The sequence below is a fragment of the Limulus polyphemus genome, unplaced genomic scaffold (assembly GCF_000517525.1).
Source record: "Limulus polyphemus unplaced genomic scaffold, Limulus_polyphemus-2.1.2 Scaffold587, whole genome shotgun sequence".
In the NCBI taxonomy this organism is placed as follows: domain Eukaryota; kingdom Metazoa; phylum Arthropoda; class Merostomata; order Xiphosura; family Limulidae; genus Limulus; species Limulus polyphemus.
The window spans coordinates 420,940-434,507 of record NW_013666197.1 but is presented as its reverse complement, the minus strand read 5'-3'; the positions used below and the strand labels follow the sequence as shown (position 1 = coordinate 434,507).

The 13,568-nt window shown below is 31.2% G+C and overlaps 1 protein-coding gene across 8 annotated transcripts in view; it reads left to right on the top strand.

The window, feature by feature from the left end:
• The window catches only part of LOC106459288 (cytokine receptor-like), a 108,990-nt gene that overhangs the window by 62,664 nt on the left and 32,758 nt on the right, over positions 1 to 13,568 (top strand). For 5 of the 8 annotated variants that reach the window (XM_013918899.2, XM_022385740.1, XM_022385741.1 and 2 more), the window contains 4 exons: positions 8,266 to 8,579; positions 9,169 to 9,438; positions 11,125 to 11,254; positions 12,160 to 12,341. In XM_013918899.2, coding sequence (XP_013774353.2) covers positions 8,471 to 8,579; positions 9,169 to 9,438; positions 11,125 to 11,254; positions 12,160 to 12,341 — 691 coding nt within the window. In that variant the 5' untranslated portion in view covers positions 8,266 to 8,470. Of the gene's footprint in view, positions 1 to 4,561; positions 5,078 to 8,265; positions 8,580 to 9,168; positions 9,439 to 11,124; positions 11,255 to 12,159; positions 12,342 to 13,568 lie in introns of those variants that run through there. The other 3 variants (XM_022385744.1, XM_022385745.1, XM_022385739.1) reach the window with 1 other exon arrangement.

Genomic DNA, 13,568 nt, shown 5'->3' with positions numbered 1-13,568 from the left:
AGAGAGAGAGGGAGAAAGATTTATATAGATTTTGTTTAGTGACATTCTTTTAGGCCTTTAGAATTTAAATAGCGACATCTAGCAATTTTTTAAAGTTTCTCTGGAAACTCATGTTTTGTAGAGTTCAAGCTGCTGGTCCCAGATACAATTAGTTTGTTAGAACTCTTGCAGTAACATACAGCATGCAGTAGAGTTATTATTTGCACACATTTGTTTAATGAAATAATGGCGTGATAGGCACACACAATGTATAATAAGTGTGCTGCTTATGCATTAATCTGTATGCATATATATGTACCTTGCATACTAAACAAAGATTATCGCTTACGCGAGCATCGTAAGAATGGTCTAGTAATAGTATACACGATAGTGTTTCATCCTTTGCACATGCTCTGACGTATTGGACACATGAGAGACCACCTATGAGACTGTACTAGAATATTTATTTTTGAGGTAAACTAATGCCATCCCATTCAACAGAAGTTTACAGTTGATAATATTGGCTGGGTGCCAAAACAAGCTGTTTTAGTTGAGCCAGCTGAAAATTTTGAATAAAGTGTTTTGAATAAATTCTTCTGTATTGATATATAGATATAGAAAAGGCACAGCCAGAACACCAGTGTTACGACGATTTGCTTTGTATCTGTTGTTGAATTTTGCACATAGCTACTCGAGGGCTATCTGCGCTAGCCCTCTATAATAAAGAAGTAATAGACTAGAGTGAAGACAGCTGTTCAACATACCATCCACCGCCAACACTGGGGTTACTTTTTACCAACGAATAGTGGGATTGATCGTCACATTATAACGCCCCCACGCTTTAAAGAGCGAGCATGTTCGGTGACGGGATATGCTTAGTAAGCATACGAAAGTGTGAGATCTGATTTCGAGCCTTTGCCAAGGTTTTGTATGACAGTAGCATTGCTTTTAGTCAGATAATATAACAAAACTGAAGTGACTCTCACTCTTACTGATTTGAAATAGTGTGATCAGTTTGTCAATTGACCGTATGTTGTTTTTTGGTTCTATTACAAGCTGAAGATAACTTGTATGTGAGTCGATATATAATCTGAGTACCTAAAATGGTCTTAAACTTCAGATTATTCATTCTTACCCATAGGGCCCATAATCGTCGTAAGTTGGCGCTGTAAAATCTTTTGGAGCTATGCACATGTTTTTGTTTTTTTTCTTTTAATATCGCACTGAATCTTTTTATTTATGTCCATCATATAATAAAGCTTACAGTAATACCTAAACTAAACAATATGAATTTACAATGATCGCTATTTGTCTGGTTAGTGCTGTGGTACATCAAGACCTAACTCGCACTTTCGGAGAAGTTAGCGACACACAACTTCAAAATGCTTGTTTACTGAAATCTGAGAGTGAAAAACCTTTTAATGTGTCAACACTATAATGATTCGCGGTATTTCAAAAAATGCTTAAAGAAGTTTCCTTGTAACTGCTCTGAGTCTTTCACTTATGCCCTATTCGAACTCGGGCACTTAGTGAAATAACATGATATTTTACTCACTAAATTAACTTAAATTCTTAGATATGTGTTGGGGAGGGTGAACTTGTTTCTAATCTGTCATATTGCATAAAATACTTCATGACATTGACCTGATCTTGAGATTTTGGGAAATAAAAGGGTTATTGTCAAAGCATAATAAACAGTTACATCCGGTGTCAAGTATGTGTCACACAGCCAGAACTAAATACATATGATTTGAAAATGAAGATTTAATGGATGCACAATATAAACAAAACCTATATAAACTAGTCTTAAGGGCAGGTCTGGCCTGTAACTTTAATAAAATGCTCATTTTGACACATTTCGATCAAAAATAGAAAATGGGAAACAGAAACTAATAATTTGATATGCGTGGATGTGGTTTGACTAAAGGAAACTATTATATGAGACTTTAATGATACTTTGTTCACATATTTGATATATTATGAGAGACTTGTAGTGCGTGATGTTTTCTTGTTTTATGTTTATACTGTAAAAAGCCAGCAGTAAGAGTCTAATGATACTTCATTGTTCCCATTGTTATACTGTAAGAAGCCAACAGTGAGAGTCTAATGATACTTCATTGTTCCGATTGTTATACTGTAAGAAGCCAACAGTGAGAGTCTAATGATACTTCACTGTTCCGATTGTTATATTGTAAGAAGCCAACAGTGAGAGTCTAATGATACTTCATTGTTCCCATTGTTATACTGTAAGAAGCCAACAGTGAGAGTCTAACGATACTTCATTGTTCCCATTGTTATACTGTAAGAAGCCAACAGTGAGAGTCTAACGATACTTCATTGTTCCCATTGTTATACTGTAAGAAGCCAACAGCGAGAGTCTAATGATACTTCATTGTTCCCATTGTTATACTGTAAGAAGCCAACAGTGAGAGTCTAATGATACTTCATTGTTCCCATTGTTATGTTGTAAGAAGCCAACAGCGAGAGTCTAATGATTCTTCATTGTTCTGATTGTTATGTTGTAAAGAATTAACAGTGAGAGTCTAATGATACTTCATTGTTCCCATTGTTATGTTGTAAGAAGCCAACAGCGAGAGTCTAATGATTCTTCATTGTTCTGATTGTTATGTTGTAAAGAATTAACAGTGAGACTGGCGACAGTTTATTGTTGTAATTGTTACCCTCTCCCACGGTTTTGGGCACCGCATCACACTGAAAAAAAAAATCCGGATCGTTGATCTTTCTGGATCTGAGAAAGATTTTCGGAGTTTTCGAGGGTGAAATTTGACGTCATCCAATATGAATGCGGTATGTCTGCGGACTTACAGCGCTAGAAACCGGGTTTCGATATCCGTGGTGGGCAGAGCACAGATAGTCCATTGTGTAGTTTTGTGCTTAATTACAAACAAGCAAATATAAACGCATGCAATCTCGATAAGGAGCGTCGGGGCGAGGGTACGCGATCTCTGCATAGTTGACAATGCGAGAGTAATTATATTAACATAAACTTCTGTTTAAAGCAAGTTATCTAGTCAAATAGAAAAGGAATTCAAACGGGCAGACAGTACAACTATCCAAGTAGACTATTCTTGAGTTTCTATTTATAAAGGAAATAATGCATTTTTTCATCGAGTACTCTCGCTGTTAACGATATTTTCAGCTGTAAATACAAAATAATTCGAGATCCGACCAGAATAGGAGATTTACGGTAATCGTGAATCCATATAATATGCCAACAACTAATTATTTTTATAGTAAACGTACTGTGATAAATTAAAATTGATAAAATATATGTATTAAATATTCCTACTAACACTGTCAACGAAATTAACACAAAAGAAAGAAGAAACCTAACTTTCCTATAGATTATGTAAACAAGTTTTCTAAGTTGATCTAATAAGCTACAATGCAAAATAATCTAAATACTAAAATTAATAAAAGTAGATAGACATTACAACCGACTTGCTAACAAAGTTAGTCCTAAAGAAAGAGCAGGTAAACCTCACATGTGGATCATATAAACAATGGTTTTTGTTTCATTTACTGTCGTAGATAGACATTACAACCGACCTGCTAACAAAGTTAGTCCTAAAGAAAGAGCAGGTAACCCTCACATGTGGATCATATAAGCAATGTTTTTTCCCCTCATTTACTGTCGTAGACAGACATTATAACTAACACAATTAACAAAGTAAGTCCTAAAGAATGAACAGGTAAACCTTTTATGGGATCCTATAAACAATGGTTTTTTTCTACATTTACTGTCGTAGATAGACATAACAACTAACAAAGTAAGTCCTAAATAAAGAACAGATAAACGTCACATGTGTGATCCATAAACAATAGTTTTTGTTCTATGTACTGTAGTAGATTTAATTTAATTATTCGTTCAAATACTACAGCTTATATACCATGGTTATTATGCCGATTGTTTTATTTACAAAGCTAAAGTTGGACTATTTATATTTACGGTTGTTATGATCGTTACATTGTAAATAATTAACAATGAGAAACAGCCGATACTTTTTGTTTTGCTTGTTACAATACTGTGTTATACATACTGTAAAATTAACTACGATGGACTTGCGGTACCCTGTTGCCGTATAATTGTTACAGTATACTGTAATAAGCAAAGTGCAGTCATATATTTACGAAATAATGGCGATCTCTCCGAATTTTGTTTATCAAATTCCAAATTGTAAAAATAAACACTGCAAAGCTAGTAGTTTTCATTCGTTCCGGTAACTATTTCATCATCATCAATGCATCAGCAGAAAGTAGACAAAAATATTAAATAAAGTATATTATTTGAAGCTGCCTGATTTACCATTATGCAGTCATCAAGAAAAATGGCCGCAATAAACTTTCACATAGTCGCTTACAATGGATATATATATATTAGATTCACGAGAGCGAACGCAGGAACCGTGTAGTGTCCGTCCTTGCATGAGACGCGAAGAATGCAGTACAAGTTGGCGTCAAGTGATGGTACTGCGCAAGTCACATATCAAGTGGGTGGGGACGGTTGAGTTATTTAAAATAATAATAAACTCCGTATGACTTGTTCACAAGACTTGCGTAAAGCTTTGCCGTGAGGATTGTGTGCTTAAAATACAGTACGCAGATTACTCTGGCGACAAACAGAGCAGTACGTACGTTCTTATGTCAGATCTCTGTGTAACTTGGGGCCGACTGGTCGCTGCTGCGTTCTACTTACTTCCAGTGAATATTCGCATTTCAAGCCAGCGTTACTTATGGTCGTGAATCCCATTCATCCTTGATGATGAGCTCACCATCTAGTTTTTAATATTATATGACGTCTATGAATGAAGCGTTATCGGTTTACTCCATTATTGACGTCATCTCTTTCCTAGAATAATTGTGTTTCGGAAGATAACGATGTCTTGAGTGTTTGTGCTGAGGAATATTTATCTTCAGGAAAATTTTTTGAACAGTATAATGTAGAACGTTATGTTGATTTTTGGGAATGTATTAAACTGATTTTTTTTTAAAAAAAGGAAGAACGAATGTTTAGATTCTTTCTATGGTACGGACGTTCTTGTCCCACTTGAGATTTATAACCTGTCCTAAGCCTTTGGTAAGTTAGCGGTTTTAAAAAGTTTTACCACGTGTTTTTTTCAATTCTATTATTTTGTTGGATTAATTTTTCTTCTGCTCAACCAATATTGTGAAGTGTATTGTTTGACTTGGTGTCATAAGTTTCAAATTATTTTAATGTGTGTGAAATAAAAATTGACAGAAAGGAACACATGTATAGGAATGCATTGTATATGCTAAACTGAAAGTGAAACTTAAGAGTGGTGTTCGGTTTTATATAAAACAATTTTTATCATTAACAGTAGCTCTGAAGACACAACCCAGATAAATACAGGAAATATGTAGTTTGCTGAGAGAAATATAGGGTATGGTTGGGAGGACCATTGGCACTGTTAGGGTTATGCAGTCATTATTAGTTAGTCACTAATGTTGGTTAGGGTTATGGGGTCATTATTAATTAGTTACTAATATTGGTTAGGGTTATATGGTCATTATTAATTAGTTATTAATATTGGTTAGGGTTATACAGTCATTATTAATTAGTTACTAATATTTTTTATTTTATTTTTTAATTATTAGATGTTAATTACTAACTTTTTTTTTCCCCTAAATTGTTTTGGCTGCATTCTTGATTAACCTTGCTTACTATAGGGATGTACTTGGTAATTTTATTACACAAATAAATACAATTATGTATTGTCTAGAGGGTCTTGTTTGAATAAAATTTACAACAAATAAAATCAAATCATATAATGATATATTGTCTAGAGGGTCTTGTTTCAATAAAATGTACAAATCAATAAAGTATAACATTTTTATATTTTGTTAAATTTCTCAACTTATTCTGGTTCCAGGGAATATAGAATGCCTTGTCATGAAAGAATGAATGTAAATTCAGAATTTTGCTTGAATTATAAAGCTAGCATAATAGTGACTTGATGGTTTTGAGAATGAATCAGTTTAATCAGTATGGTTATGTTATAATTTAAATGCTATTTGATGTAATATCATATCATCTACAAGTATCTGTTAATTAATGCTAGAACAATGATCAATAATATTCAGAATAAAGAGTTTATAAATAATCCAAATGGATGCTAAGCATGTTTATGTAGGAATTTTTAAAGAATAAAACACTATGTGAGACTTAGGGTAGGTTTCTTTCACATTTTATTTTTAATAGGAAATAAATTACTTGTTTTGGTAGTTAGAAGAAATTAAACTTTGATAAATTGTTTTGTTTGATTGTGTAACCCAACTTCAGCATATGAACTGTTATAATTTAATGATTTGTACACCAAGATTAAATTATCAAGTTCTTTATAAGTTTGTGAGCCATCTGTCAATCCCAGAAAAATCTATTTGTAAACCCAGTGCGTAACAACATAATACATTGCAACAAAAAACTATTTATGTATGATTGAGATTCTACAGAAGTTTTTTTTAGATAATATTTGAATGGCAAAACTAAGTAAAAGTAGTTTATAGTGTTGTAAAGAATAATAACAGCATTTCAAAACCAAGACAAATCTAATCATGTCTGAAAATTTTGTTTTTGGTAAAGCATGCATTTTCCCATGTAATTTTGTTTTTGTTATTTGAAAGAACACTGTTTTATGTATTGACAGATAGGTCATTTGTTTTAGGTAAAGAAACTAATTTAAGTTTCTAAAACATTCTGATGGTTAACCTAATTTAAGCTGTATAGTAGCTTATTATAAATACATAGCCAGTTAGGTGAGACTTTGAGGTGATGGATCCTGTTTTAGGTTAATAAAGTCTTGATCTCAAATAAACTCAGCTTTAGACAGTAGTTTTCTTCCACAACTATCTCATATACCACTGATTATTCTCTAAAGATTTTCAATTAAAGATAAGTTTTCCTTAGACGTGAGTATTTTTTGTATAAATAGTAAATATATTGATATTTAGAAAGCTTTGTTACTTCTACCCCCCCCCCCCCCTCCTGGTCTTTTTGTAGAGTACATAGACTTTCTTTTATTTCCTGCCAGAGCTAAAGGGGTAAGTAGCTTATTACAGTGAGAAAAATTATTTTAAGGTATACGTTGTAGGCTTTGGGTTAGTTGGTAAAGCATGTTTTTTCCTGTTTTTTGTTTCTACTATTGGAGTGAATTTGGGAGATTTGTATTTAAAAAAAAATAATTTCTTTTTACTCTTTATTATATTGAAATAATATTCAAAATTTATAAGAAGTTTGTGCACTAATAATTTGTTTTCTTTAAATTTGTTACAGTGTCTGCAAAACTTTAAACTTGATTACACTTTGTTAACTTAATATTGATACAGTGCCCTTTATAAACATAGCTCTGTGAATAGCAAGTGACTTTTCAGAACTAAAGACTATAAAATAATTGTTGTTCTCAAGTTTTCTGTTTCTTACAGTACATGCAGTTCGAAACTGTTTAATAAGTTGATCTGAAATGTTGATATTGACAGGTTTGTAGGCTGTTATAATCATAAATTCATTTTGTTGCATTTTTAATTTTTTATGGTTAATGACAGGCTTTGATGGAACTGAGGATTATGTGGTGACAAGATTTATTGATATTATTTTTACAGTACATTTTTATGACAGACTTGAAGTTTTAATTATAATGTCTTATTAAGGATGTGCTTACAGGAAATATCATAGAACAAAAATCTTTATTAAAATTGTTATACAGGTTGTGCTCACATTAAATTTCTATGGCAGAACAGAGGTTTAAATTAAAATACTTTTTTTAATACACTGCTTGCTTATCTTAGACATAACTAAGAGTTAAAATAAAGTGTCTTATTAAGGCTGTACCTCCAGTAAATTTTGTAAAAGAGCTGAGAGTTTGTAATGAATTTTAGAAGTTATAAAGAATCTAAACTATATATATTATGTATATGTATATAAATTGATAGTCTAATCTACCAAAGTATTGAATAGATAAGTTATTTTCAGTTATGTATTTTAAAAGTACTTCCATTAATATTCTTGTCTTCTCATATTAGACCTAAATTATTTTGTGGCACTCATATGTATACTTTTAGTAATTTCAATCTTCATGTGGTACACAGTTTAACACGATACTGATTATTTTAGTTGTTTTAATGTTCTAATTTATTATTAATTTGATATTAAATATGGTACATAGTTTAACACCATACTGATTATTTTAGTTGTTTTAATGTTCTAATTTATTATTAATCTGATATTAAACACTCACTACTTTATTTTAGGAGAGGAGTTGGAAACTGTAGTTTTGACAGCTTACGGAATCTTCCTGGTTACCAGCGTGTAGGACATTGTATAGTGGTGGATTTCTGGCAACATAAGTTTGGACATTCAATTGTATAGATTCTGAAGTTCTGATACTTTTGTCTTTGGAGGGAATCAGTTAGTTCTTGGGAAGTAAATGTTCTTCGATGACTTAAAGATATTACTATGGCCTTCATTATTACGAGTATCAGGGCATGGTTGGGAATATTTATTTTGTGCAATATTTTCCTCTACCTAGAAGGATGTGGACAGGGAAATGGACCAAGTATAGGTAGTAAGTAGCTAGTCTTAGTATTTAGAATGTTAAGTTAAGAAGATATTAATTTGAATAGGAAAGTAGGCCTGGTGTTCAGGCTAAACAAATTTTGAAAACAGTTAGGAAAATAGTGTTGGATAAAATATTTCTGGAAATGCACTACAAGTGAATAATCCTCACTGATTATTGTGTTCATTAACTTGCAAAAAATATGCCTTTTGCAAAGTAAATGTTGAAATGTTTTGAACATAACTAATTGAACTTATGATTAAAAAATTTTGTGATCATATTTATTTTGATAGATGACAGAATGCGAGATTTTTTTGTGATAGACATTTGTTGCTATGTGGATACTCTTGCTCATTATTTATTCCCATGTATGTTTTAAAAATACTGATGATACTGATTCTGTTGTACATGCATTGATCACAGTGTTGGACACTGAACATTTATGTCATACTGATTCAGTAATCATTCTAATATAGTTTAATTATAAAGAAACGTTTATTGTGTTGCTTGTAGTTTGTTTTTTATCATTTATTTGGATTCCAGTATGGCCCACCATGTATAAAAAATATATTAAGCATGCCAATTGGTCATTTTGCAGGAATTTCACAAGATGAGGAACTTGAAGCAGGTTCCACTCTTTTTCTGAATTGTACAGTCGTCAGTGTGCAGGGTTTGAACTCTTCCAATATATTTTTCCAATTCAATAACAGTACACTTTCACAGAAGCTTGTGTTCTTGCTTGACTCACAGACTGCTCAGTTGAGAATCCCAAATGTACAAATTCAGCATTCAGGGAAGTACTCCTGTTATATAAAGCCAACTGATGGAGACCCCACTTTTATTTGTTTGAGCCAAGTTCTTGTTGAAAGTAAGTACAGCTTGAACTGATGCAACTTTTCTCTCCTACATGATGACTCATATTCTGAAAGTTACTAATTACTAATCATTATTACAAAGTAGCCATGTAGTTGGTTGAAAGGTTATTTTAAAATGGTGTTTTCTAGAATAACACTAAGGGTGTGAACAAAGCAGATGGAATTCTATTATAAAAATAATAAGTATATGCTTTATTTTTTCAAGAAAATGCTTTATTGATATTAAAACTGAGTTAAAAAGAGAGTTAACAAAGAAAGATGCTTCCTTGATATAAAACTAAATTAAGAAGATGTATATTTAACTGATTTCTAGTTATTTTATTTGGAAATAATCTATACAGGGAACTGACATAATCAGCCTATATGTACAGTAATTTAATATCTTCAGACTAATAATTCTAGAAATCTTGTGTAAAAAAACAACTAAGATATCAGTTTTGCATAGTATTCATATAAGTTGAGCACAAACACCTTAAAATTCTACTGTAAACTACAGGGTTAATTCTGGATGTAGTAACTTTTGTTAACAAGTCTATGTTTTCGGTCATTTAAAAAAGTACGTACTCCTATATTTATTTTTTTAAAGGATTGAAGTTTTTGTATATGTAAGCTGCATTTCTGTTCAATGTAGTTTTTAATTTACAGTAACATGCTAAGATATTAATATGGACGTAAAGAATTATCACCCAAGAAAAACATGATCATTACTCTCATGAGACAGAAGTTTTTGTATGGATGGACTGAACATTTATTTTTATTTCTTTTGTACTTTTAGAAGAGAAGAAATTGCAATAAAACAAGGATAATTTGTTGGAAACTACTGACTGAGAAATTTTTACAATGTGTATATATATATATATATGTGTGTATTTGCTCAGGAAAAAAGAATATTTTGTTCTAAGAAATTATAGGTATCTTCATTTTGGATCTATTGATATCATTTGAAAAACCTAAATATATGTAGTTAATACTTTTTGTGATGGCAATATTAATTTAAAACTTAATATTAGAGATTGCACATCAAATTGATGTGTAATATTTTTCAGATATATTACAGATTTGTCATAATACACTGGAACTCTGTCTATCTAAATGCTTCAGGGGATAAGGACCCACGAGACATGAAATCCTTGAGTAAATTAGATGTCATTGTATGTGATTAGAATGCATCAGTAAAATAACTTCAAACAATATTTATAGAAGATGTCTACAATATTTGTAAAGAGAGAAGAATGCTTTAAAATAAATTTACGTTCGCATTTCTCACTTTTCTTACATTTTACAAAATACTTAACTACAAAAAGCATTTTTAAGTGTTTTTTGAAACATCTTTTTGAACTAGTTCACTGTTGCAAGCCATTCTTTTTCTGGTTTCCTTTTAGGCGTACCATATCTATGAATATATAGTCAAAATTGGTGCTGGTAGACAAGGTAGTAAATTCAGTACACTCTAGAATGAAGCATGTGTCTTTAATAGTGTGTACATGTTTGAATGATGTGAATATGCCCATTATGTGTACATTGGCAATACAACAGTGATGAAAAGTCAACATGGAGCAGTTAGGCAGATAAGTACAGATGAACATAGTGTGGATAAATGATTGATTGAAAAATTATAAATACTGCTGTAAACCATATGTCTAGAATAAACTAAAGTTGAATGTATTCTTATTTTTCAGGTAAGCCACAACCTGTGGAGAAATTCTGGTGTGTGAGTGAAAGTTTTTTGAACCTTACATGTTGCTGGAAACCACAATACAACTCTTCGATTACCACATACAAACTGTTTCACATGTGGCATGCAATACCGTAAGCCGCATTTCTGTTCAATGTAGTTTTTAATTTACAGTAACATGCTAGAAGATGTTAATATGAAAGTAAAGAATTATTACCCAAGAAAAAGATGATCATTACTCTCATGAGACAGAACTTGTAATAGCAGAGAGATAAGTGACAAGTCTTAGACTTACCAGATTAACTTTGAAACCCAATCACTGTAATGTGAAAGTAATCCATAGAAGTGGATTTCATAGTAAGTTATTTGGAAGGTAAAGCTGAGCAAGTGTATATGTTGTAGACATTCATCAAGTTGTAAATATATTTGCTACTTCTGAAGAAAGAACAAAAGTACAGTAATATGATGGAGAAGCCACAATTTTTTTAAACCTAGTTAACTTCACTTCAGCTATACACATCTGAAGGTTCTTATTGGTAGTGGTTAAGAGTATTGATTACGAATAAATGACACAACCCTGAACTGTAGGAGATCTAGCTAGTTTTTATGTAATGAACATTTTGGCTCTACGCCTTTATCAGTAGATTAACTTTCTATAGTGAACTCTTTATCTTAGTATTATGTAATTTAAGAAACATAAAAGTATTAATGGTATAATTTACCCATCAAATGTTTTGATATGATCATGAAAGACTAAAACAAGGACATTCCATTGAGTAAGTATACTATATTATCAACAAAAAAAGAAGTAAAGAGCTCTTTTTGAGTGTGTGTTTTATATTAAGAAGAAGGAGTAAGAAGAGAATGATATAGCATGTATGTATAAAGTTACAATATTATACTTTATGTAAATTGTTAATAACATGAAAAATTGGAAAAGCTTATTCTATTGGCTTTAATATTAGGATAAGGAAGAATAAAATATAACATTCTAGCATGTGTTTAATTTGATTAACACAAGTCATCATGTATGTTATAGACAAATATATGATGGAATTTCGATAGTATGTCCTGTATCGCTGAACAGAACTTGCTGTCAGTGGAGGTTAGATACCAGGCCATCATACAGAAGATATGACAAACACTTGTACTTCCAGTTACATTCTACAAATAAATTTGGCAATCTGGTGGAAAAATTTGACTTGAACCATTTTGAAAATGGTGAGTAATCTTTGTGCTGCAAAGATGCATCTCCTTTCAGTTAGAGAAACAAAAATTTGGTTCAGATATCCTAAGATAATACAAGATAATTTAGTCAGTATTTTTGATACAACCTTTGGTTATAATTGTTATATTAAAAAGAAAACAAACAACAAGGGTAATGCTTAATTCCCTCTATGGTGATACATCGGTCAAAAGCTGCTATACTGTGTTATAGAGAATTATGATAATTTACTGCTTAACTAGTTTGGAAGCCTTTACTATCTAATTCTCTATAACACAGTATAGCAGCTTAATTTGTATGATAATTTACTGCTTAACTAGTTTGGAAGCCTTTACTATCTACAAATTAACATTTGTTGATACATTAGTTTTCTAAAGGTTTTTTTTTCTAGATATTAAAATATGAATTTATAAAAGATAAAAATTCTCAAACTGTACCTAAGTGTAGCAAAGAGAGCTGGAAAGGTGACCAACCTTAATGATAAATTTGCAGCTTCATAACTTTTATTAAAATTTCTGATGTTTAAGATATTAATTTGAAGAATGGATTTACTAGTTTATAAATCATTACATGGTAGACTTCTGAACAATTATATTTAATTGTAGACTGATGTTTCATTAAAAAACAAGTTTGAGAAGATGGAACATATGGCCATTGCAGCACTTGGAACATTTAACAATATGATTGAAATCAGAAAATTGTAGTTTCTTTTTGAATTAAATGTTTGAATAGATTGTTAAAAATTGATTAAATTATACTTAAATGATGACAAAAATTTTGAATACATCAATAAAGAAAATTAGATTAATCCTGAATATTATAACACCTTTTTCTTAATGACAGACCATATAAAAATTAGACATAGCTTTTGAAATCTGAAACTTAGATTTGGACAGGAAATCTTACATGATATTTCAACGACAATCTCAGAATTAGATATGAAAAATTAGGTAATGAAAATTTGAAATTCAAATCAGCACAGGAAATCTTATATATATGGCAGACAACCTATAATAAACCTGTACATAACTTTTGGAAACTGAAACTCAGATTTGCACAGAAAATTTTATATAGCTGTTAAAGTGGTTTCAAACATGACTAAGGCTTATTAAAGATGTAGAAACTCTGGCCTGTATCTAGGTAGACTATTGGACTGAAAGTTCTTTTATTTTCTGTAAGTACAATTCAAGTACTTTTCAGCCTTGTGCAGTGTTCTCCTGTGG